Genomic DNA, 26,777 nt, shown 5'->3' on the forward strand with positions numbered 1-26,777 from the left:
GATGATTCAGCACATGCACTGGGAAAGCACCTGCCAAATTAGTGGGTGTATTAAACTTGAGCCAAGCTCAGCTAAAACATCCCCTGAATCCAAATCTCCTTTATTTGGAGTGAGGTAGTGAGGAAACACAGCCATGGATTGTGCATTCTCAGTCGATCATGGAACAGCAGATGGTTAAAAGGAGCCTCTCGGATGCTCTTCAGGCAGCACATTCCTGCTAAGTGATTATTTGGATTATTAATGTCCCACTGTAGCACCTAGTGATGATCTGAAAGCAGCTTTATGGGCTGTGACTTTTGTGGTGATGAGCACTAGAGACTCATGGAATTAATAATGTTTTAATTGTTATTGCTTGAACATTGATTAAACTTGTTTAAGGACTTTTAAGGGATTCTGTCATTGAGCTGGACTGGTTTATTGGTGTGAGCCTGAACCTCTGAATGAAACTCTGGGGATAAACTGCTCTGCTCCTGTCTGCTCTTGGAGTGGTGAATCCTTTGTGCCTCAGTTTCCTTTTTATGTGCAACTTGCCTGTGCTTTGTAAATGTTAGCTTTGACAGGGTGTGGGTAGAGATCACCTTATCTTAATTGTATTGTTTGCATATAATATTACACAGTGACTATGCAGGACTTTGTTGGTGGCCACCAGCCAGGCTGAGGTTTGCCAGGGGTGTGAGAGAATTCACTGAGTGGGAACTGGGTGCCCTGTGTTGCTGGCTGTGTTTGGAAATCCTAGTTGAAGTCATTTGCAGCTTAATCACACATGGAAAGACTCTTCTCTTCCCAGGAGAGTTTTTATTCATTCATGTTTGCTGCTAGTAGAGTTCATGTTACAGTGGGAAACCACGATTCCTGACCTCTGAGTTGAATACATGTTTTAAAAATAGTGATGGGACAGAAGAAAGAAGAATAAATAAACTTCCCTTTAAGGGCTTGCTCAAACCAAATCGATGTGCTGCAAATTACAGCACCACACTTTGAGAAATGATTGAATCAAATTGTTTTTCAGGGGCTTGTGTCAAGAAAATTGTCCATTGTTTATAGCAGTTGTAGAGTAATTCTGTGTTTTTCATCTCCACCTAAGCAAACAAGAATTATCTTGAAGAAGCAGCAGGCTATTTTTGGATTTACTTTAAAAGAGAGCTGTTGATGATAAATAGTTTCTGGAAGGCTCAGAGGTCCATCAGTGCAACAGAACTGATAGAGGAGTAAAGCAAAACAAATATTTACAGAGAAGGTTTATTTTGGGTGGCAGTTGGATATGTAATATTTGAGTTATTTTAGATGTGATAAGCTTGATGTGAACACTGAGGAAGAATGAAATGTTATGTCCTTATGTAAGAAAAGAATTGCAGCTGGTTTACTCACTGTGCTGAAGAGAATAGACCTCTACAAATGTTTCATTGGTGAAACATATAACATATGTTCTGTCTATGTGTATATATAACATGTAACAGCATGGCTTTCTGTGGTGTGTATTGAGGGTTTTTGGGGGGTTGTTTTTGGTTTTTATATGGCATGCTATGGAGCAGTGAGGGATCTGAGATGTGATTTTTGCCAGGGGGCCCCCAAGATGGGCTGTGGTGGAGGCTGAGGGACCTGGGCTGGCTCAGCCAGAGCAGAGGTTTGGCAGGAGCAGCAGCAGCCCCCTGTGCCTTTCCAAGGTGCTTTCCAAGGAGATTGACCCAGGCTCTTCACCAGAGTGCATGGCTGGAGCATGAGAGGCAGCAGGCTGGAGCTGAAACAAGAGGTTCATGTAGGTGTGAGGAAGAACCACTGTTCTTCCTCACTGAAGAAAGGTGACAGGGGCCATCCACAGAGGCTGTGCAGCCTTGGGGATCTGCAGGGTCTTACTGGGAAATGTCCTGAGCAACCTGCTCTGATCTCATAGCTGTTCCTGCTCTCAGGAGGAGGCTCAATTAGAAGTCTTCCAAGCTGCTTCTGACCTGTTTTCCTGTGATCCTGTGTATTTGGCATGTGTGGTGATAGCTGGTTGCTTGATTGAAGCAAGGAGGATTCTGAAGGGGTGACAGGAGAGGTTTTCTGACTGCATGATCTATGCCATTAAGAGGTTTCTGCCATGTACAGCAATACATTTCCATAGTTTTGAACTGTGGACAATTTTTATAGTAGTTTCAGAGGTGTCTATGAGACCTGACACTGCCACAGAATTCAAAAATTCTTTATATGAACTTGCCTTGAAGAACCCATGAAGGAGCCACCCTGAGAGCAGTTCACACTGGTGAGCTGTTTCTCATTGAAGTTGCTCCACAGAAATTAGGTGTGTGAGATGTAACAGCACTGAAACACAGTTAACATCATCCAATCTAAAAAAGAAGCTGAAAGGTCTTTACCAGGTCTGCTGGACACATTCAAATCTGGAATGACCTTCTTGCATCTGCTGAAAACTTCCATGTTGTTTTGCTTCCTCACCTGCAAGCAACTGCAGCTGGGTGGTGGTGGTACTGTCCAGTTTTAATCTGCTGAAGTATTAAGTGAAAATCTTTCTGCCTTATCAAGTGGATTTGATCAGACCTGAGCAGCAGTATGAGATTCCTGAAAATAGTTCAGGGATTAAACTGCAGCTGAACATAGGTTTTGTAGCCCATGGGGTAAGACAGGGAGGGAAGGGCTGGTAACAATGGGATCTGAATTAAAGCCCATATTCAGCTTTTGCTGGAAACAGCACAGCAAATCCCAGTGATTCTCTGGTTTGTCCCTTAGCTCTGTGGGTACAGTGTGCAGCATTCAGCTGTTCTGCCAGTCAGGAGAATGGAAGGCTCTTGCCTTTTCTTTCATGTCCCACTGATTCATCTCTGTAAACCCACATGCTGTGAGATTATTTTTGGGGGGCCAACATTTCATCAAACTGACAATTGCAAATTCTGCATGCAGGTTTTCACAACAGTGAAGAGAGACAGAATTTCCCTGAATGTGCTTTGTTTTGGATGCTGGTTATCTTGTGAATGCTTTTTAATGGAAAGGGGTATGAATGGTCACATATGAATTATTTGAAAACCATCATTTACTTGTCAGCTGCTGATTAAAAATGTTGTGATTTGATGAGTAGATAAGTTTTCTATAGCAGGATAGGAAAGTGCCACTTTTCCAAATTAAATCAATCATGAATTCATTGTCTTCAGGTCAGTGGATTTCTGTGGATTTTCACTGGATGGAATACAGCCTTTAAAGAACAACCTCACCTAACTTTTTTCTCCTCAGCTTTGCCCCTCAAAAATCAGTCCCCATCACAAGAATTGCAGATCTGGCCATTTCCACATGGAAGCTTTTGCTCAATACAGTTCAGGCCTTGCTTATCCACAGAGGCATTTTCCCCACAGCTGACATGACACTGACAGCACAAAATGAGACTTTGCTTTTGATACACATTCACAGCATTTAATATAGACAGCATTTAAAATGCCTTTAGAGTCTCAGTACTACTGATCCAAAAATGCTTCATCTGAATAGGCTTATTAAAATCAATAAGGGTCTTCACACACCTAAACTAAATTATTTGTCAAGTTCTTCTCAAAAAGGGGAAAACTCTTGTCTCCAAGTCACTGCATGAAGGCTGTTGGAGATGCCGTTGTTATAAAATTGCTGCCTATTTAAAAAATGCTATTGATGTTTTCTCTGAGAGCCTTTACTTTCTACAGACAAAACTAATCCAGCAAAAGCATGACTGTTGCCAGTGTAATGTGCTGCCTTTGTTGTTTAGGACATCTTTAAAAGGCCTTTCAATGTAGATTCACTACAGTTTTTCCCATTTTACAGATACTGTGAACAAGGACACTGAACCCAAAGATCCATTTCCCATTCCAAGAAAGATTATGGCTGAACCAGACTACATAGATGACGACAATCCTGAATTAATTAGACCTCAGAAATTAATTAATCCTGTGAAGTCATCCCGGAATCATCAAGATCTCCATAGAGAGCTGCTTATGAATCAGAAAAGGTAAGAGTCTAAAAATCACTTGTGCCACTCTCCCACCCCAAACACACAATTGGAATTTTAGTTTCATCAAAATGATGTTGTCCCGAAAACCCAGCAGGCACTTTTTGTTGATTCAGATCTTGTAAACTGAAAGACTCTGATTCTGAACCATGGCATTTATTTCTGTTTGAGTTTCAGTGCAAAAGCTTGCCTTAGAAGGCTTCTCATTTTGTTTTTCTAAATACTCAGAGGGTCAGTTTTGAGAGGAAGCAGTTCAGTTCTCCTCTATTACATTTCATAGGAGTTACTTGGCCACTGTAAATTGTCTTGTACTCCTAATGTTATCAAGTATTTGACAAAATTTTGCTGTTAACAGTGGGATGATAAAATCTGTGAGCTTTCACCAGTGCACTGAGTTTATGAGGCCATTTCTCTTAAATCAGAGAAATCATGTAGCTTATTTCACATGCAACTGTTCTCTGTTTGATCTGTCTCAATGCAGTGTGATAGTCTGGGGCCTGCTCTGCTGCTGCACAAGTGTTTCTTTGTATGTGTTGCAAATGCTGCCTGCTCCTCTCTGGGATGGGATGCACAGCTGTTGCTCTGTATATTGCTTTTAGAGATGTAAGCAACCATGTCTTCATTTCATCAACTTCAGAGACACAAGCACCTGGCCCAGAAATAGCTGAACTCCTCTTAATAAATCTCTTCAGCAACAGAGAAGTCACTTAGAAAGCACATTAAGAAAATGGCCACCAGATCACCTGGTGGAGGAGAAGGCAGAAAGCCTGTTGATGCTGCTTTGTTTAAACCAACAGAAGCCAGCTGTGATATCAGTTGGTGATTTGTTGCATTGAAGACACCCAAAATGGATTTTTCAAAGGCAAAGTGTGGGGATCTATAAAATAGAAGTGGAATAACAGTATTTCAGAGTGCATTTGAGCAGAAAGCTGGTGGTAGCAGCCAATCTGACTTTTTGATACCTAGGACCTTGATAAAGAAGAGTAAAAAGCCATGAATTTGGCTACTCCAGCACAAGTGGATTTGTGTATTTGGCAGGAAGAGTCACATTATGGCAGTTATTCTCTCTCTCTCTTTTTTTTTATTTTTAATCCTTTAGCATTGTAGTATTTTGAGGGGAGAAGGGGTCTTTTTATATGTAGTAGCAAAATCCTCACAAATGCTGGGCTTAGAGACTTAATTCTAAATGAATTGCATACACAATATAGCATTTCTTTAGTGATGAAGGAGAGGTATTTTACAGAATGCCAACTGAATTGGAAGAAACTGGCCTAAATAGGTGTTTGTCCTATTTTTCGTTAATGGGATTAAACATCAAAGTCAGTTCCTGGCACCAAGAAGTTTATAGTCATTGAAAGAAAAATAGTTGAAGTTTTCTGATGATCTTAATCTAGAGGATGTGGAGCCTGCAATAAATTAAGACTAGTTTTTTTTTTTCTTTTAAGTTTATGAAAGCATAAAGCACTTTAAAATAGTATGGAGTTCTTTTCTTCTAGGAAAATATCCTATTACACAGAAAAGTTGTGCAGACCTCAATACCCTCTCTTCCCTTATTGTAATTTTGATTAGCTGCAGCTGGTAATTTTAGATTCTTATTTATTGGTGCAGAAATAAATACTTTGAGGATTTTCACCAGCAGAAAAGTTGGTATCTTTTAGGGAGGGTTAGTCTTCTGTGCTTTGTGTCACTGTAGGAGCTCTGATAGGAGGCTTTTCAGTAATGTAGATATTAGGCTCTTTCTGCTTTGTTACACCAAACAGTCAAATGTATGGAGAACTTTCTTACAGAAGTCTGCTTAACATGCTGCTTATTTTGTTGCAAAGACTCAGTGTTGACATCAGCAGCTTCACTTTTTGGACCCATCAGCTCTGAACAGCCAGAAATGGGTGTTGGAAGATGTTAGTACTGGTCCAGTCATTCTCCATGCCCCTGTGAGCTCTATCAGGTCTAGAACTGGTATAGTTATTTACTTACAGAAAGGGTAGCTGTTTTGGGGAGAAAGAAAAAAAAAAAAAGGATTCAGGTGGTTCTACCTCAAGGCACTGGTCACTTAAATTGTTTTTCCTTATTAGGAGTAAACCTCAACTCTGCAGAATATTGATGCTGTCCCTTCCAGAGGTTTTAGCCCTATCAGCTCTCACTTGTATTGTAACACACTTTGCTTGCTCTGTATGAAAGCCTTAGGATTTGTGGTTTAACCAGAACAGTCACCAGGAGGGGATACAAGACCCCAGTTAATCCAGTATCCACCAGTTTGTTGCTTTTCCTTTTTACTTAACAGTGGAAACAGGATTGACTTTATAGTTCTGTTACAGACCTGCCACCCCCACCTGACTGGACTGAGGGCTTTATTTACTTGTAGCTTCTGTGGGTTCCCTTTGTTACAGCACATCTGAGCCAGTCTGTGCCTCTGCTTTGTTATGGTGCAACCTCAGTGACAAAAGCAGCAGCAGTGATGTTATTTAGCAGCTGCTCTCTGGTTTGTGGCTGTTTTGACTCCAGATTGCCAGTGTGGAAGCTTCCACTGACTCTGCTCATACCAATCCAGTAGTAGTAGTAGTAGAAGTAGTAGTAGTAGTAGTAAAAAATTACTCCAGCTTTTCCTGCCTGACTTCAGCTTTATGTGCTAAAATGTAATTAAAATAGCATGAAACATAAAATATGAACACAGCCTTGTAGCTTCTGTTGCACTCAGGCCATGAGATCTATTATGAGAAATAGGGAGCAGCATTTGGTGTTGCTAAATATTTGATTTTGCTGTCAGGGTATCTACAGGGATAGAGTGTTGCATAATATATGGAGTCATTCCTAGATGCCACCATAAAATGGCATTTTAATGTTTTATTGGACATGCTGTCAGATATGCATATTAATGAATAATTAGGCAACCACAGATGTACTGCAAGTAGGAAGGGTAAAAAACACTTTCTGAAAGCTTATTCAGGTTATTGAATTTCTTAAAGTTGAAATAAAAAATGGTTGATGTTAAACTTAACGCTAAATGCTTTCACATAATCATCTTCCCAGGAAAGACAACAATAACAAAGACAAATTTCAGATCTCCCTGCTCTGCTGTAAGTGATGCTAATACCTGAATAACAGGGAGAGCTTTGAATCTTATAACAAATTTTGAAACCATCACAGCGTTACAGAGATAAAAGAAACAGCTGAAGTCACAAAAATAAGTAGGAGTGAGTATCCATGTGTATAAATAATGTCATGCATCTTCCCAAGGAGTGAGCTTTCTCATTCCAGAGTAGCTGCCTTGGAAAGCAATTTGTGCTGAACAGGCTCAAAACATTCAGTTCATGTAGCACCTAAAGGCTTCTCAGAGGGGGAATCCTCCAGGCTTTGTCTGGTCTCCAAGGAGATGGCAACTTTTTTATTCTGGATTTTTGTTGTCTTAGGCTCTTTGTGATGTAGCCTGGGAGCTCTCACTGGAAATAGCTTCACAACCAGGCATGGGTAAAGCTGTCACATTTTCAAGGCAAGGAGAGAATCCATGATTTCCAGGAGCAGTGTGACAGACCAGTTTTTAGTTTTGTCAGTGCAGACTTCTGTGGGCAGAATAGTCTGCACAGGACTGTCTGAACCCAGTCCTTCAGCGTTATCAGGCACCAAGCAAATTCTTCTTGTCCAAAATTTGTTTCTAGTTCTGATAAGGTCTTCATTTGTGATGGTTTTTTCAGTCCATTCTTCTGCAATCAAGATAATACAGTAAAGGCTAAAGATGAAAGTTAATGAATTATACAGAGGAAATACTGGCATGCACATTAAAGGGAAATATTTTAAAGGCTTAAATCTAGTTTAGGATACTGGTTAGAAATCAGGCAAATATCTGCATGTTTTTTCCTTTTATTTATGTATTTATATCCCAATGTATCTAAATAGGCAACTACTTGATTTTAGTGAAGCTGCCTGCAATGCTGTGTGAATTCCTGCTAATTGAAATTGATCTCTTTTTTTCCTCCCACCCCATGTAACTTGAAGGGGTCTTGCACCTCAGAACAAACCAGAGCTACAGAAGGTGATGGAGAAAAGGAAACGAGATCAGGTTATTAAACAACAAAAAGAAGAGGAAGCACAGAAGAAGAAGTCAGACCTGGAAATAGAACTACTGAAACGGCAGCAGAAACTGGAGCAGGTAAGATGAGGAATAACAGACATTTATACATCTGCATCTGAACCACTCACCTCAGGCTCCCTTTGTAGACAGAAAAGAAGCAGCAGCCAATTTTTTGGCATATTTTCCCTGGTTAAATTCAGTTGTCTCTTAGCATAAGTCAAATGATGCTCTTTAATTACCTGTTGTCACTTACTGTATAGGAACTGCTTATGGGGTCTGCCTTTGGTCAAATGCATCCTGCACTAGCCAACAGGAATGAATGTGTGTGGAGCACTGATGCTATTTAACCAATGAAATTGTGGTGATTTAGTCAATTTTTGTAGTCTAACTGTGATCCACTAAGAATGGCTGTTAGGCTGTAGTACATCAAAATTACATTTCATGAATTAAAACCATTTGATTCTCCTGGGTTATGTAGGAAACTAGATAACTTTAAAAGATCTTTTGCTGTCTTAAAATGTGTGAGCCCATTGATGTTTTTTAGTGAAAGAAAAAGTCCTCCAGCCCTGTGCATGGAGTTGATGTGGAGTTGGAGTTCCTTGTGGTGAAGCTTTTTGCCAGGCACAGGACCAGCCAAATATCTCTGTGCCTCTGGCTGCACTTCATGTGCCTGAGAGGAAATATTCCTACAGTGAAACAGCTCATCAGAGAAGTCACTATGCATTGAGCAATTTTAAAATAAATTAATGCTATAAATAAATGCTTTAAAACAGTACCTCCTGTTTCTCAAAAGAAATCAATTAAGCCAAATAATTGCTGTTAAAAATTACATGTAATCCAATCATTATAGGTTTTAGGGTTTTATTATAGCTTTTTTTGGTTTTTGTTTTGTTTTGTTTTAATTAGGTTTAGAAATATTTTTGGAGAAAGTTATTGTATTTTTAAGTGTATCATCCTGTCATTTTTCTTACTTCTCTTAAGGGCCCAGCTTGTGGGAAGATTTCATTTGAAACTGAGCCATCCAACATAGATTATGTAGATCAGAAAATTCTGTTAGAAGAGGAAAAGCCTGCCCATGCAAACAGTGCTGTGACTTTGTAAACATCACAGGAATGGCATTAATTGACAACATGACTCATGGAGGGACATTGTTCTGATTTATAGAAACAAGGCATGTCCCTTGTCAGTGAGCCAGAGACAAAGGAGAGATTATTAAGGTGTGCTGTACGTGGTCCCCATTAATAAGGGAGACCTTGGTCTGATGAAAAAGAAAAAAAAAAAAGCTCATTTCAGGCACTCTTGTTAGTTTTCTAAAGGGTTTTTTCCTCCCTTTTTGCCAGCTGATCTGCCTTCCCTAAGGATGGCTAAGCAATCCATATTCTGTGGGCACTGCAGAGCCTTGCCACACAGAGCATTTCCATTCCTCACATGGAAATTTCAAGTGTCTGCATGGACAGGAGCTCCAGCTTGGTTAAAAAAGGCAGTGAATGGCCTCTCAAAAATGAATGGCTAAGGTCCAACGAAGATTTTTGGGGTTTTATTGCTTTTTGTGATAGACAAACCAGATACTCTCAAAGAGGCTCAAGTTAGATGCAGAACTTCATAGCTAAACATTCAGAAATCAGTTCTGCAGGTGTGCTCAGTAGTAGCTGTTCATGTGTTCTCCCACGAGGCACATTCTTCCTTGTTCTGTTGGAAAAGCCAGAGAAGGGAATTACTGTTGTTTCTTTAATGAAGATGTCCAAGAATTTCTTAAAAAATGCTTCATCTTGTTCTTGTACTGGGCTTGCAGAGTTTTTGTCTGTCTGGCAAAGATGGACATCTGGAACAAGCTAGAGCCAAGGATTTGAAAAGATTTATTGTTTATGAGAACAGATACTCCCAAAGAAAAGCAATTTTATCTTTTCCATGAGACAAAGAAAGGAAGCAATTTAAAGAGTTTGGCCTGGCCAGTTATTGAAACCTTTAGTTTTTTGTCTTGTATTTCAATGATGTGTTTTCTAAACTTTTTTTTTAACATGTGATCCCCTTTTAAGCTGGAACTGGAGAAGCAGAAGATACAGGAAGAGCAGGAAAATGCGCCTGAATTTGTCAAAGTCAAGGGCAACTTGAGGAGGACGGTCCAGGAAGCAACAGAAGCACCAGACTCCTAGAGCCAGAGCCTGCTTAGACTTCCAGCTTTCCTGCAAGGAGAGGCTTTTGCAAGTTGTCTCACATTTGCCCCTCAAGAGGCAAAATAACAGCATCAGCTCACACTTACTGAAGATGAGATTTTTAATTCCTGGGACATGTGGATTAAAAAGACAATATCGTAAACAGATCGACTTGCCAAATAGAGTCCTGAGATCAATGGATGAGGAGTGTCTTTGTCAGTCCAGTGTCATGGGCCAGGCTGACATGCTTTCTCAGAGATTTTAACCAGGGATGTAGAGAAACTCCTTCAGTGTTGCACTGCTTTAACTCTTGTGATCCTCGTTTAGTGGAGATACACAGATTATGTTTTGCTTTAAATCAGAACAAAAATCCTCCTGTTATATCAAGCTTTGCTGAGCAGGTAGATGTCCTCCATCTAGACCTACAGCTTGTGTATATCCCACAATAAAGTGTGTTTAGTTGGAATTTTTATTAAATCTAGGAGAATATGAGGTGTGCTGATTACTGCTGCCCATCCCCACTAGGATAGGTAGGTGTGGGCAAGATGAGAATGCTTAAAATTCACCAGCAGTGAAAAGTTAAGCAGCCTTAAAGCCCATTTCTTGCTGTTTGGCATGTAGAATTTGGGCTATGAAAGAATGAAAATCTGATGATCCTTTCACAGGGAGACTCCAGAGGCTGATTTGTCTCTGTCTGTAAAGTTACACTGTTGTGTACAGGCCTGTGAAGTGCTACCTGTGAATTTACCTCTCAAAGCAAAATTATCTGTCTTCTACTTCTCATGTTTTGAAATCCTGCTTACTTTGGTGTTGTGGCCTTTCTCCTCCAAGGACATGCTGAACAGAGTACAGTGTTAACACATCACTTGGTAGTGTTTGAACTCATTTGCTGGAACTGATCTGCCATCAGTTCCTACTCTTTGCTTGCAGACACTTGCTGCAGTTTCTGCAGTAGAGAAGTGTTTAAACCAGACCAAAACAATTACTGAAATCTGCTGAAATGGATTTTTTTCCCTAAAGTGAGGCATAAAATGAAATTCATTTTATCCCATCCTTCATTCAGCCTCAAGAAAGAAGTTTGTTACCACTGAGACTTTGGGTCCAATTCTGTCATCTTCTGCCTTTCCAAAAGTTGCCCCTGTGACTTGCCATTACATAAAATATTGCTCAGCTTGCACAGGGATGACAGAATCTGATCCTTCATGCTTATGACTACTAGTTATCCAGGAAAGCCTGGGATGAGGAGTGGGGAACAGATTGTTCATGAAGAATTACAGAATTGGATTCTCACCTGGTGTGATTGGGTGCAGATGTATCTTCACAATGTGGGGAGAAACCCTGATCTTCCTTGGTCAGACCAGTCCTAGCTCTCACTGAAACTGTGTTCATACATAACCTGCTGAGGATCTAATCCCTAGCCTTTGCCTTAGGATGCTAAACACAATAATTTCTACTTTGTAATTACATTGGACATAACTGTTTGAGAACACTTTTTATTAATATCAGCAGTGGCATGTTTGTATTGTAAAGGTGTGGTGGAGGGTTGTTTTCTTGGTTTTTATAGTTCCTTTTGCCTTTCCTATAAGTATTGGACATTTTAAATACAATTTCAGATTAGCACTGGGGACCATACACTCGCAATTAGAAATGTTTCCTAGATACAGACTTCAATTTGTTAAGATACAGGCATTTTTTTGAGGACATAATCAGATTGAGGGTAAATTGAATTGTGATAAGCATATTGCCATTGATTTAGACTTGCAGTGTGACTCACGTCTAGAAGATTAAATGTGAAGATGGTCTAAGACTGTTCAGATTATGGACATACAAAAGACAAAGGCCAAATGTAAGACTCTTCCATGTATTATCTCAACAAAGGAGCACCCTGAATGCTGCAGGTACTTCCCTCTCTTCTTCCCTTCTCCTGGCAAGAGAGGATCTTTTCTGGCAATACATCATTCCAACGCTTGCACTGATTCTGTGTTGAGACATGCACTATGTCTGAGACTTCCACACCCCACTCATGCTTCATCTTAGCTGTTCCCAGCCTACCAAACATCCTGCCTCTTGGTTTCAGCTCCACATTAACCTTCTGCTCAGTATGCAAAAGTCTACAAGTGAGTGAGGAAACCTTCCTCTGGTTTGAGCAGACCGTTTGGTGTTAGCCATTTCCCCTTGGTGATCATGGCAATCCTCCCACACATTCACAGTGAAATGGAATCAGTGGCACTGGGAGTGGTGGGGGACAAAGATCCCCTGTTTGGCTTCAGTGGCTGTGCTGGCTCTTGCCCTCTAGGCTAAGGCAGCCTGCTTTCTCCCCAGGTTAGCCTGTGATTCAGGGTAGAGTTTCTCTTTCTGAAGCACAGGAGGCCAGAAAACTCCCTTGTACATACAGCATGAAGTGGTTTTTTGGTTTTCTTTTTGTTTTTCATTGGAATTAACTCTCTGTGTGAACAGAACATCAACGTGTGTGTTAGAACAGCTTTGAGTCCTGCTAATCCTAGGAACCCCAGCCACCTTCATATCAATTTTGACAGGAAAAAGCTTGATTTGAAGTTAGGATTGGGCAACCCTTCAATGGGTGGCCAGTCAGTCTCACCACAAGTGTCCTGTGCAGCTACTCAAGTAAGAAACTGCTTGCAGTGAGGTAAGCAATTCCTGCTCTGCCCTTCAGCTCTGTGGGTTTTGAAGCAATCCAGCGAATCCTTCAGTGATCTGAAAATTGCTCACTTACCACTTTGTACTTTTTTAAAAACTCTTGCTTTTGATAGTATAGTAGTAAATTTTTTAGCATTTTTGTGGCTTTAACATTCTGTTAATATCTGCACTTGTTTGAGTGTACATATATAAATATATATAAATATAAAAAGGGAGCCTTAATGGATTTGTTTTCATAATTTAATATTTTTTGTATTTGCTCTTGTATAATTGTTTTTAACTAAAGGTATTACAAGAATGAGGGTGGAATACTTAGAACCAAAGCTATGCTTAATAAAATCTACTACATGCTTGGTGTATGTGGTGGTGTCTGTCATATCCTGCCAAAAACAAAACTTTGGGGGCTGCACGGAGATATCCAGATTGTTTGAAATTCTGCAGTGTGGGGGGAAATATCAAGATCATGATGATTCTTTGTTCCTTAAAACCCTGCATCCCTCTTTATGTGTGCAAAAGTTGACAGAAAGAGTTTGCTGTGTCTCTAAACAGTATTATCCTTCAAATAAATTACATGCAGGAGGTTTTTAACAGGACTGTGCAGCTGTTCAGGTAATGCAAGGTGAGGCAGAGCATGAAGGAAAGCTTCTGATGGGAGTCAAGTAATTGTGGAAATCATTCCCTGTCAATCCTTGGAATTATCAGCATTGCAATAGCTCCATTTCAAATGGGAGTGAGAAGAGAGTAACAAGCTTGGTCCTGGGTTCAAGTCCTACAATGATCCTTTTAATTTAGCCAATGCTCCAAGGTGTGGTTCTAGTAGGAAAGACTGGGGCATGAGAAAGAAGGTGCAGGCACAAAGGATTTGCTGGGTTAGGGTCAGACAGCTCAGCACAAAGAGCAAAGTCCTGTGCCAACAGTAGACAGGGAAGGTAGCAGGGGATGGACAGGGCTGGAAGAGGTGTGTGCCATCAGTTCTGCACAAAGATCCTCAGCTCACACTGGGGAGCCCTGGTCAGCTGGGCAGAGCTGGAGAGGAGCATGGGGTGAAATGAGGTGGGGGAGGAGGAGAGCAGGGAATTCAGAACAGATGTCAGGAAATGGTTTTTTCCTTCAGAAACTGCTCAGCATGTGGAATGGGTCCTGGCAGCTCTGCTGATGCAATGGTGCTGGAGCCGCTCCCGAAGCTCTGAGATGCGGGGGAGGTAAAAAAGAACAGAGTTAATAAGGGCTGAGTTTCTATGGCCTGCTGGAGATACTGCCCTGTGCTCTGCCTACCTCAAGTGTAGCCAAATGTGCTCTGAATTATCCTTCAATATTTCACTCCAGCTCCATCCAGAAGGAAAATGGTGAGGGCATGTGATCTGCTTTTGTAGCATGTCCAGAAGAAAAGATGATCCTCCTTTTGTCTGCTTTCTTGGATTGCAGTGAGCTAATAGGTTCTGTCATGTGGCTTTGCAAGCACCAGTCCACTTGGGACCTTGCTTGTGCTCCTGTGGCCACAGGCAGATGGGCTGGGTGATGCCATAGCTGTGTGGAAAGAAGTACCTTGAGGTCCCTTAGCTGCTCTTACAGGGTCTGTGAGTAGTGCCTGTAACCTGAAGTGCCTGTGGCACTTGCAGTGACCAGTTAAGGAAATAACTGGAGACCAAAGAGAGATTGCTGCTGTGCAGTTTCCATAGGATCAGAACTGATGTTTATAGGGGGAAGAATGGGAGGGAAGTTGGGTTCTAGAGGCTTTGCAATAGAAAGAGCACAAACACTTGAGATCTGGGGGAGTGGAAATACAAGATGTTTTTTCCCTCCCCTTGCCAGTTTAAACTGTTTGAAATCTTTCATCTGTCAGAGTAAAGGTTTGTTGTGCTGCTGTCAATATTAAGGATGACTCTCCTCAATGGAAGTGGTGGAAATTTTGGCCAGAGGAAATGTTTGGTGGTGGTAACAGAGCACAGATGTCCTGCCTGTCACTCCAGTGCTTGTGTTCCACAGCTTATGCTTTGCTTCAGACCTAGGGGAGGGCTGCACTGGGTCCGTCCCATGGCCTGCAGTGCCTTTCTGAGCTGAGCAGGGACTGCTTCTGTTCTCTGGGCTGATTTTGCTCAGCCTCAAATACATGCATTTGAGCTAATCATCCACTTTTCCTTGCTATCAGGGCAGAGCAATCAGCCCTGTGGAGTGTGTTGCCTTCCTTTGACTGTGGAGGAGCTCACAATGCCTGACTCACAGGGAACATTGTCTACCTTGCAAGGATTCTGAATCCAGGAGTTCAAATGCCACCTCCACACCACCCCTCTCTTTTTCATGGAGTTTTGTGCTCCAGGACAGATGAGGCACTGGATGCCTTCAGGAGATTTGGCCCTTCATGGCTGTGTGGTTCATCACTGGCCAGCAGGAGGGGAGGTGGTGTGGGGGAAGGAGGAGGATGGGAAGCACCTCCCACAGCCAGAATCACACGCTGCTACAGCCACAGTACTTAATTATCTAAGTCATCATTTTGGGAATTAACTTCCATTATGCACCCAAGCCCAGTCTCTCAGGTGGACAGCACGAGCAGTTTAACACAGATTGAAGGTGGCACATGGAAACTTCAGCCTGATTAGATGGGAAGGAGAAACGTGTTTCTTTCCCCCTCTTCAGCTATTCGGAAACAAATCTTTAATAATGCAATCGAAATGCCAGGTCTACTTTATTGTGCTCAAAAATTAAGAGTGCCCAGAAAGCCTAAGCCCCTGAGTGGGGTTCATTTAAGGTGAGTGTTGCCTGGTACTGAAAGGCAAAGGGAGCTGCCTGTGGAGTCAGGACATGGCAACCCAGCCCATCTGAAATGGTCTCCCTGAAGGAGGGGTTGTGTCCATCTGGTTATCAGTCCTTTCACTCTTCCTTTGGTAAATGAAGCCTAAAAGATTCTCTGATGAAAAGCTGATGAGGATTTTGCTTTCATCAGTAGCAGCAGAAAAAGAGAGAGACTCCTTAAATTTACAGTGTTAAACCTGAAAGGTCCTTCATCACTGGAGTTGTGGGTCATAAGGGGTGATTTTCTCTAATGTGCAGTTTGAGCTCTTGTCTTCATCCAGCTTTGTTTTGGTGCTAATACTTTCAGTGAATTCTGCTCCATACAATCTCAGGGAACCAACTTCATGAGCTGAGCTCAGCAACAAAGTGGATTTGGGGAATTTGCTAAGCCCCGTGGGCCCCAAACATCACAACCTCTGGTTTGTTCTAGTACAGATAGAATTAACTTCTTAAATACCAAGGAGTAAATTATCTTCAAAAAGATATCTTGCATTTTTTATAATTTTCTTGTTGCAAGGGAGTTTTTTCTGTTTTATATCGGGAACTCTATTCCCAATGTATTAGGAAATTGTTAAGATAACCAGACAAGAGGTGAGCTGCAAACTTGCTACAGGCCCCTCTGCAGTTAGAGCCACTCAGTCCTGATGCTGGAAAGCAGGAGTTGCTGTCTGGGGAGGAAAAAGGAAGAACAGTGGGAAGGCAAGAGCCTGACTGATGAAGGTTTCCACCTTGCAGCCAAGGTTAAGCAGCAGCTCTGAGGATGATGCACTCAGCCTGCATCTGTGTTCACATCTAATGTACCCTGTGCCTTTTTATTTCCCCTGAAGCCTCATTGTGTTTTTGATTCCTTTCCTATTGTTTCCTTTCACCCCAAGCTCTTCCTGCCTATTCAGGCCTCCTTGCCTTTGGATTATTTCCCAGGGCTGGTTTGTAATGAAAGGCATTTAATTAACGAAGAATCTTTGGGATGGATCCTGAAATGGGTGTTTGAGGCTGACTGCTGCAGCTTGGAGGGAAACCCAGCCTGAGCCCTTGGTTTGTGGGGAGTGGAGATGGGAAATACTGGGTATGCAGGGACCAGGAGCAGATGGGGATAAAAACTCTGAGTGGCTGTCAGAGCATAAACAAGAAACCAATGTAGACATCTCAAAGCTTTTATCTCAGAGCCCTGCTTATAAAGGACCATGTGAGAAAAACCCTATGGGGGTGAAAAGGGGAGTGGCAAAACTTTGTTCCTTGATGCCTTCTCCACTGCCCCTGACCTGGTGAGACCCCACCAGGAATGCTGCATGCAGCCCTGGGCTCCCAGCACAAGGAGGACATGGAGCTGTCACAAAGATGATCCGAGGGCAGGAGCATTCTCTCCTCATTCTCTCCTAGGAAGACAAGCTGAGAGAGCTGGGTTTGTTCAGCCTGGAGAAGAGAAGGCTCTGAGGAGAGCTCATTGTGGCCTTCCAGTACCTGAAGGGTGGGACAGTGTTCACTGTCACATGAGGGAAGAGATGAGGATCTGACTCCATGTTTCACAAGGCTTGATTTATTATTTTATGATATATATTATATTAAAACTGTACTAAAATAATGCAAGAAAGGATTTCATCAGAAGGCTAGCTAAGAATAGAAAAGGAATGATAGCAAAGGCTTGAGACAGTCCAAGCCAGCTGACTGTGATTGGCCATTAATTAGAAACAACCACATGAGACCAATCACAGATGCATCTGTTGCATTCCACAGCAGCAGACAATCATTGTTTACATTTTGTTCCTGAGGCCTCTCAGCTTCTCAGGAGGAAAAATCCTAAGGAAAGGATTTTTCATAAGAGATGTCTGTGACAAAAGGAATCTTACAAAATTGAGGAAGAGCAACTTTTTTTGTGGGCAGATAGCCTGAGGACAAGGGGGGATGGTTTTAAACTAAAACAGGAGAGATTTAGGTTAGATGTTGGAAGAAGTTCTTTACTCACAGGGTGGTGAATCACTAGAACAGGTTGCCCAGAGAAGCTGTGGATGCTCCATCCCTGAAAGTGTTTGAGGCCACGTTGGATGGAGCCCTGAGCAGCCTGGTCTAGGGGGTGCATCCCTGCCCATGGCTTGGGATGGAAATAGGTGATCAATAAATTCCCTTCCAACCCAAGCCATTCTGTGATTAGCAAGAAGCCCAAAATACAGAGAAGCAATGTGAGGGCAAACTCAGCTTGCCCTCCTTAAAGCCATGAAAAGCCTCTTGGAAGGATTTGCCGTGCGGGCGTTTCCTTGCCCGGGTCCTGGGGCAGCGCGGCGCTGCCGGGATGAGCAGGGATGCTCGGGGATGCTCCCGCAGCCCCCGCTCAGCTCCCACCGCCTGCTGCCCTCTCCTGGGCAAAGCAGGGATCCAGGGCTTGCCTGTCCTTCCCTCCAAAGCTTTCCTCTAAAAACACCGCAGCGCTGAGCTGTCGGGACCGAATGACTGCTGCTTCCTTGGGGAAATGCCTTATTATTTCGTGATTTTTCTATGCAAATGGCATCAACATTTCCGCTAAGACATCGTTGATTCTCCGTGTTTAAAAGCCTTGACTGAGTGTGTTTCAAGAGCTTGGGAGCTGGATTCACAAAGGGGTGTTTGGTGTCCTAAACACGAGGGTTCACCATGGAGAGGTCTCTGATGGCTCCTGTGGAGTCTCTGGGGCTATCCCCAGGCAGATCCCTGCAGAGACCCCAGGTGTTCTCAGCACAGGTTGGGGATGTGATAACCCAAATGTGCCAGGGTTGTGCTTGGAGCAGCCTCCTCCAGCAGCTGATCCTTTGCTTTATGTGGTGACAGCCACCACTGCTGCAGTCTGGGGTCCTGCAGAGGATTCACCTCCTGCTGCAATCCCATCAGCAATCCCGTCCCCCTGCCATCCCCCCTGTGCCCCCTTCCACTGCCAACACCACCAGCAGGGCTGTTCCTCCTGCTGTCACCCCACAGAGCACTGATGTGCCCTCTGTGGCCTGGCAGCCCTTCCCAGCAGGAGGGACACCCCAGGCAGAGCCTCCCTGTGCCCCAGGGAAGGAGCAATGGGACCATCAGAATGCAGGTGGGGAGAATCCCCCATTCCCACATATCCCACTCATCTGCCTGCATTTGCCATCCTGGCTTCCATACCTACAACTTCTCTCTCTCTACCCATTCAAACTCTCTCCTTGGCTTTCTAAAAATGTCCCCCATCCTCAGCTCCATCCTCGCTGGCAGCAGACTCCTCCTGTTGCTATAACAACGAGCAGCAGCCCAGCCAAATCAGCCAGACCCTGCCACATTTCCCTGCCTGCATCCAAATCTTCCCCCTAGGTGTGAACACACTCTCTTCTTCCTCAAGCCTTTGCCATCTGCCTGCAAGGGGGAGATTGCTGCCTTTGGGGGGCTGCTGGCCCTCTGCACCCCCCATGTGCCTCCTTTCCCCTCTGTGCATGCTCTGGAGCCCTCCAGCCAGGTCCACACACCTGAGCTGGGCTCACTGACTGTCCCACATACCCTGTGAGATACAACACCACCCTCGTGGCTCCTAAACCCCATGCAGATTAAATTGTGAATGAGGATGGGGAGAATTGCTTGAAATAAAGAAAATATGTGCCCAGGGTTGTATCCTGGTCTGGTTTGAAAGCTGGAAGGTGTGTCTAGCACAAAGGTGCAGGGGAAAGAATTTTTTTTCTGTGTCTCTGCCCTGTGGCCTAAGGCACACATCCAGCCCAGGGAGTACCCCTGGTGCTGTGTAAATCCTGCCTGTCACTGCAGGGGTGCTGTGGGCACAGCTTGCTGATCCTGCAGAGAGCAGGCAAACAAGCCCTGCCACCTTTGAGGTCCTTGAGGGCCCTACTAGCAGACATTGATGGTGGCTTTTCCACCCTTGATCATGAGCTCCACTTAAAACTGATTTCTCCCAGCCTGTCTGGGCTGGCAGCAGCAGAGTGGAAGGTGCAGGTGGAAATGGTGAGTTCCTCTCTGTCACAGAGAGTGTGGCACAAGGCTCCTCTGCTGCCCTTTCCTTGGGCCAGCTGCTGTCCCAGGGCTCACCACAAGGATTTCTAACCTCCCTGTTGAAAAAAAACCCTAGCACAGCCCCTTGGGATAATGCCAGAATGGAGGGACACCAAGAACCACCCTCAGTGCTGTGCCCTCAGCTCAGGAAGGGCACTGAGGGGCTGGAGAGTGTCAGAGAAGGGCAATGGAGCTGGGGAAGGGGCTGGAGCACAAGGCTGAGGAGGAGCAGCTGAAGGAGTGGAGGATGAAAAAAAAGGAGGCACAGAAAGGGACTCCATCACTACAACTCTCTGGAAGGAGGTTATAGCCCCCTTGGACTCTTCTTCCAGGTGTAGAACAGGAGGAAATGGCCTCAAGTTGCACCAGGGGAGGCTTAGATCAGATATTAGGAAAAATTTCTTCACTAGAAGGGTTTCCCAGCATTGGAAGAAGCTGCCCAGGGAGTCACCATCCCTGGAGGCATTGAAAGGATGTGTAGATGGGACACCTGGGGACATGGTTTACTGGTGGACTTGGCATTTGGATTCAATGATGTTAAAGGTCCTTTCCAGCCTTAATTATCCTATATCCTCTGCCTCTTCTCACCTCAGGACAGCTCGAGCTGTTGCTTTACCTGTAACATTTTCCAATTTCCATTCCTAGGCTGGAGGCCAGGGGAAATCTGGGGGTTTCCCAAAATGTATTAAACAGTGCAGCCTCCTCTAGTGAGTGGGCTGGCCAGATTGAGGAGCTGTTTTCCTCCAACGTTTTTTGTTTGGCAAGCAAGGTACATGGCCAAAGAGACCTGCTGAGAGTTTGTTCCCTAAAAGTACCTTTGTGTGCATTTTTAAATCCTCCAGCCCCTTGGCATTTATATCTCACCCTCACTGACTGGAGTGAAATCACTTCAAACCCAGGAAATTGGAAAGCTCTTCAGAATACTTATGGCAATTTCTGCTCTTTTTAGCAGTGAACTGTTTTTGCACTCTTGGCTGCAGCTGGAACTACATATCTGCTACTGTTAATTTTGGGGGCTTTTGTGGCCTCAAAAGCAATATAAATTTATTTCTTTATATATGGAGCTTTGGACTAAAAACCTGTTCTTTCAGTTCATCTTGGATTTCTGGGTTCAAGAGCTCCCTTACTCCAGAGCTACGGATCTCTTCTTCTTTTAAAATGACTTTCAGGTGCAAAATGTTTTTGGCTGGGTGTCCAGATGGACTTTTCACACAACCTGGTTTTGGTAATTGGGAAAAGGCTCCAGAAGACAAATCTGAGCTGCTACTGGCACTCTTCCATCAGGAGGAGACATATGTTCTTCCTGTGACCCCAGGGGACAGTGCCCCTGTGTGCTGAGCTTTGCACCCTCCCAGGAAGCAGTGAGGATATCTTGAATGAAGCTGCTAAATGTTATGGGTTCTCCTGCCAAAGTGAGGTTTTGTCCCATGAGTGGAGACTCCCAGCTGCCTTTCTTTGCAGCTCCAGGCTGTGCAATCCCAACAGCAGCAAGCAGGCCCAGATGTTCTTTTGTAGCTGTGATGGTGTTTGTGGGTCCTCAGGACGAGGGAAGAGATGAGAACCTTGACTCTGTGTTTCAGGAGGCTGATTTATTATTTTATGATATATATTATATTAAGAGAATATTATATACTAAAACTACACTAAGGAAAGAGAAAGGAGACATCAGAAAGCTAGAAAGGAATGATAATAAAATCTTGTGACTGACCAGAGAGTCTGACACAGCTGGACTGTGATTGGCCATCAAATAAAAACAACCACATGAGACCAATCCCAGATGCACCTGTTGCATTCCACAGCAGCAGATAATCATTGTTCACATTTTGTTTCTGAGGCCTCTCAGCTTCTCAGGAGAAAACATCCTGGCTAAAGGATTTTTCAGAAAATATGTCTGTGTCATGTGGCCATATTTCTCTTCACAGAGAAAAGCAAGGTACAACTTCCCAAGGATATTTCTGGGAATTGCAGCGAGGAACCTCAGAGAAAGAAAAAACAATTCTTATCTCATTTACTGCTCCTCTTGTTGTGCTCATGTTGAATGTTTATGGAGATTGTTAACCCCAGGTGACCAACTGCATCCACGTGTGTGTGTCAGGACTGTCACAGAGAGTCATGAGATTTGGTTGAGTGTTTGTGCAGTTTCAGTTTAGATAGATGTAATGTAGTGTGATATAACATAGAATAATACAGTATAATAAAATAATTATTTAGCCTCCTGATATTTTGGACTCCTCCTCATCATCCTTCCCAGACACTGGGGCCACCCTGTAATACAATGTTCTTGTCCTCACCTTGGCTGAGGAACCTGCTGCTTCCAGCCCAACATCCACCTCCAGTGGTGCCTTCCTCAGTGTGGGGAGGCTCCAGAGGCAGGGACAGGAGCAGCTGCCCAGCAGTGACATGGGATGCCCACAGAAGGTAGCCCTTGATCCTGGACTTATCCAGGGAAATGGAAGAAATTCCAGTAGCAGATCACCTTGGTACCAGAAATCCTGCATCTCCTATTTTCTCCAGGGAGAGCATCACTCTTTCATTGATCCCATCCAAACAGGAATGTGTGAGGGATCCTGGCTTTCCACTCTCAGGACTTTAGCTGGTCAGAGTGACCCCAAGATGTGTTAGAAAGTCTCTTTCCCCAGCCCGGCGCTCGAAGAAGGAGTCAGAGCTCTTCAGTTCTCAGTCTCAAGGTTGTTTATTGTTTCTTATCTATAAAATTCTTTCTCCTGTCCAGCCGAGGTCTGTTCAGCAGCACAGTTCCAGGCACTCTGCCTGCCCCTAGGGCAGTGGTTTTTTTATACTAAAACTACATGTACAATGTTTACAATTACTTCCAATACCTATCACCTATGTTAGACAGTGAGCTTCTACTCTAAACCAATCCAAAAGTGCCAACATCACAGCAGAAGATGGAGGCCAAGAAGAAGAAGGAGAAAGGCTGGACATGCCCAGATTCCTCCATCTTGCCCCCTGAACCCCCATTCTAAAAACCCCAAAAATCTATTTTTCACCTTGTGATAAATTCACTATCATTCTACTTAAACTGTCATGGATTGTAATTCTTCATACAAGGTTGGCAATTGTTTTTTCCAAGGGCTAAATCAAAGGCACAGGGGTCTTGGGCTCTGTGCCAAGGTCTCTGAACCCCCTGGGCAGGGGCTCGAGCCCTCCAGGGCAGCCAGAGGAATTTCCTGGCTTCCAACATTCCACCTGCCATTTCAGGGGCATTTCAACCCTGCCAGGCTACATTAAGTGGGGATTTTCTCAGTATTTTTTCCATTCCCAGCTTTTAAGTCATCCTGGAGCATAGGGTTGTGCATAGAGGAGCATGAGAGGGAGTTAAGGCTCAGTAGCTTGAATGTCTTTTTCCTCCTCTTGCTGCAAGATTTCAGACCTGAGCAGTGCTTCTGAAAAGCTGTTTTTATAGGCCCTTGTCAATAAGTTTGTGCCAAAGAAGTTCTCCAAAACTTGTTTGTTCTCACCTTGAGTTGGATTTGTGCAACCAAGCATTCAGGAAAAGATAATGCCTTTTTATCAGCAGTTATTCTAATTCCTAAAGATTTTAGTACTATCTGCTGCATTTCATTCTGGATTCTAGGCTGAGTTTGTAATTGGATTTTTTAACCAGTGAGTTAATATGCAGCAATGATGACATCCCTAAACTTCAGCTAATATAAAATTGAAGATATTTGGAATAGCTAAGCTTCCAAATAAGAGGAAATCATCTAAGAAAATGCCTGAATAGTTTATTGAGTTTATTGCTGTTCACTAAAGGCATTTTTTATGTGCTGCTCCCTCAAAACAGCTGTCTTCATAAAGGCCAGTATTCAGGCAAGGAAGTTTCAAAAATCACTCATTGTCTCCAAAATGCCATGATTATCTCCAACATGGGAAGGAGGGGACTAGCAGACATGCTTGATCCTTCTTCCAGCCATGACTGACTGATGATTGTGTTTCAGCTCTGTTGAGCTGGGGGTTATCTCATGGAAAGGGCACTGAAGGCAGGTCAGAAATATCTCTGCTGATATTTAAGTTCAGAGATGTTTGCATTGCAGGCATGTGAATGTCAGAGGTTTCCAGGAGGGGCTGGGAGTGGTGCTGGAGATGTTTGCAGAGGCTGCTCTGCACGGGAGCAGCTCCAGGACTCTGTTTAAATGTGCCTGGAGCCCACAGCAGGAGGAGCAGAGCTTGTGCAGGGTGAGGTTTTGTGTCTGTGCCAGGGGGAAAATGCCCCAGGATAACTCATTAAGCAAAACAAAGTAGAGGCAGCTGTTGGGGTCATCTCATATGTGCAGTTTGTTCTTTTCCTTTGTTCTAAAAAAAAAGCTTTAATGAGGGGCTTTGTGTCATGAAGGGCCTCTTTAACAGTTTCTTACATAAAAAATTGAGTGTTCCTTTTTATGTGTTTTAGCATTCCTTTTTTGTAAGGAGGGTTGAGGAAACATGGTGAGCCTCATTCAAAGTTGTCAGTGCTCTTGAAAATCTACAAATGTCACATTCCCCCAAGTTCATTAATTTCATCACATATCATTGTAGCAGATAATACTGTGACCTATGTGTTTAATTATTTTTAATCTTAGCTTTCAAGCCAGTTAATTGTGCAGGGTTTTTTTTTGTCTCAATTATGTGTGTTCCAATTTGTCACATCCCTCTCCTCAATTTTTTCCTGTGTTGGTTTCCTGGAACATCAGTCACTGCAGGGATGCACACCCATCCCCAAATCATGCATGTGGCCTCCTGTGTCCTCCTTATTGCTCTTACATGAAATCAGTGGGGAGAGGAAGCCTGATCCTGTGTCTTGAATGGGCAGCACAGAGCCTGGAAGCTCCTGGGTTTTATTCTTGGAGCACTTTGTAGCTCACTGTGTGGTCCTGGCCTCCTCCTCAAGGCTCCAATTCAGCCAAGCATCTCAGCTCTTTGCTCCTGGTGAGACCCTGAGCATCCCACTGAGCTCAGGAAGTAACACAGTAAATGCTTTTGTGCTTGGACCTTAAATTCTGGTGCCAAGTGTTCTGGTGCCAATGTGTTGTGCATGTCACGTACCCAGAATGGAAAAAAATAAAGGTGCATGAAAAATGGGAATATTTGGGTTTCTCACTGCTCTCTGTAAGCTTAGAAAGTGAAAATTAATGAGGTGTAATTAAAACAAAAATGCAGCGTGCGAACACAAGTCCAGAGCACCAATTAACCTGACATCTTGTCTGTGAAGTGAGAAGACATGGATTGAGATGCCAATTTTGCTGATGTATTGTTCATATAGGTGTAGACCTGTGGAGTTAACACCTGCTCTTTCACCCTGTTAAAAACCAGAGACTCTGAGATGCTCTGTGGAGTGGGCAGCAAAAAGAAGATTACACAGAGCTCCTGTGAGACACAGGTCCCAAGGATGGGGATCCTGCTCCTGGTTCCTTCCCAGGCAAGTGCAAAGAATGTGGGTTCCTCAAGCAAAAAATCCTCAGGCTTGTTCTGGCACCCAGAGTTTTCCCTCTGCCTCGCTCTGTGCCTGGCAGAATAATGAGCTGCCTTCAGGTATGATTTAAAGCTGGTCATGGTGATTTAGGGATGGAAATACCCTCACTTTTTAACATGATTTGTCTGCCTCTAAGTGCCACTTTGAAAATGTATTCCCTGCTGATTAAAATTAATGAGGGAGTCTAGAAGGAGGAAAATAGCGTTCAATATTCAGTGCTTTCTGAATTTTGGAAGGTTGCCTGGGAATATTTCTAAATTTTGGAAGCTTTCTGAGAAAAATCTGTAAAACTGAAAAGCACGAGGAGAGTTCAGCTGACATGGGTTATTTTTGTGCCTAGCTAATGAAAATCAAATAAATACACTTGTTCTCAAGCTGTGTTTCCTCTCTGGAAAATCAAGCCATAACATGACCCTGGCTGAGATGCAAACCCCTGTCCCCTGTCCTTTGGAGGGACAAGAGCAAGACCTTTTTTTGGCAACCCCAATCTTATTTGTCTGTCCTGTGGGCCTCATCTTATCCCATCTGTTAGCCTGAGCTGTAGCATAATCCAGGTTGGGAGGGACCTCTGGATGTCTCTGATGCACCCCAAAACCAAGGCCAGCTTAGGGGAGGTCACTCACAGCCTCCTCCAGCTGAGTTTCTGTTGTCAGTGGCCTCAGTGACCACTCTGGGTCCATTCTGCTGGAGGATATTCTGTGATCTCCAAGGAGGAGATTTCACTGCCTCTCAGATCAGCCTGTTCCAGTGCCTCAGCACATTCCTCACCCTTCAGCTGGGTACCTCTCTTGTTTCTCTGGGTTCTTCTTTTGGGCTTGCTCAGATAAGGACATCAGCAGATTTCACTTGGCTGAACATTGCTGTCTGGTCCCATTTTGAGTTCCAGTGAGGAATATCACCTTCCCAGGGCTGCCTGGGGAGCAGAAATGGGGACAACTGGAATTATATGGCAGCCCAAGGCATGAAAATATTCCTGGTGGAGACCTCCATGCTGTCTGTGGAGCCCAAACCTTTGCAAGCCCAGCAAGGATCAAACCTCCCTGCCCTGCCTGATGAGCTGTGCTGCCCAAGGCTACAGGAAAAGCTGAGCTGGGCTCAGTCCCTGGAGAGCTGCACAAGGGGATGAAAGAGAGGAAGGTGCTGGAGTCCATCTTGGAGTGAGTTGGCAGAGCTGCAATGGTGTTGCATTAATTCTGGCTTTTGGAACTCTGGTCCATTATGAGAGGAATGTTGTGTAATTACTGGAGCTACAGCCTGGGGAGGACATGACAGTCAAAATCTCTTTGTATGGAGTTCTAAAGATTTAATACATGTAGAACATCTTATGTCAGTATTGTAATAATGTAGGGGGATACAGTATGGGTAAATGAAGGTGTTATAGAATGTAATCTTATCCCCTAAAGAGCTGCAGCTGAACCAGTTACTAAAGATTAGGAGCAGGCCTGATGTTAACAGGCCACAGCTGTAGCCAATAAGAACAGTGATATAAAAGAGTGGATTGGTGGGATCAAGAGTCAGATGATGGCTACTGCACAGATCAGGAATAGTCTGTGCTTAGAGGAGATGCCTATGAGAAACATTGAGGAGGTATGAAACTCTGGTGATAGGGAATCCTTGCACTGCAATGATATTGAACTCTTGCAATATATAAGATAACATGGACAAGGGATGAAGGGGAGGAAGATGATG

The 26,777-nt window shown here is 43.6% G+C and overlaps 1 protein-coding gene across 3 annotated transcripts in view; it reads left to right on the forward strand.

The window, feature by feature from the left end:
* Positions 1 to 13,197, forward strand: part of FAM107B (family with sequence similarity 107 member B) — a 60,406-nt gene extending 47,209 nt beyond the window's left edge. For 2 of the 3 annotated variants that reach the window (XM_054631700.2, XM_054631698.2), the window contains 3 exons: positions 3,778 to 3,961; positions 7,952 to 8,105; positions 10,064 to 13,197. In XM_054631700.2, the coding sequence (XP_054487675.1) occupies positions 3,834 to 3,961; positions 7,952 to 8,105; positions 10,064 to 10,180 (399 nt within the window). In that variant the 5' untranslated portion in view covers positions 3,778 to 3,833 and the 3' untranslated portion in view covers positions 10,181 to 13,197. Of the gene's footprint in view, positions 1 to 3,777; positions 3,962 to 7,951; positions 8,106 to 10,063 lie in introns of those variants that run through there. The other variant, XM_077179210.1, reaches the window with a different exon arrangement.
* The last annotated feature ends 13,580 nt before the right edge of the window (positions 13,198 to 26,777 follow it).

This window comes from Agelaius phoeniceus, chromosome 5 (genome assembly GCF_051311805.1).
Source record: "Agelaius phoeniceus isolate bAgePho1 chromosome 5, bAgePho1.hap1, whole genome shotgun sequence".
In the NCBI taxonomy this organism is placed as follows: Eukaryota; Metazoa; Chordata; class Aves; order Passeriformes; family Icteridae; genus Agelaius; species Agelaius phoeniceus.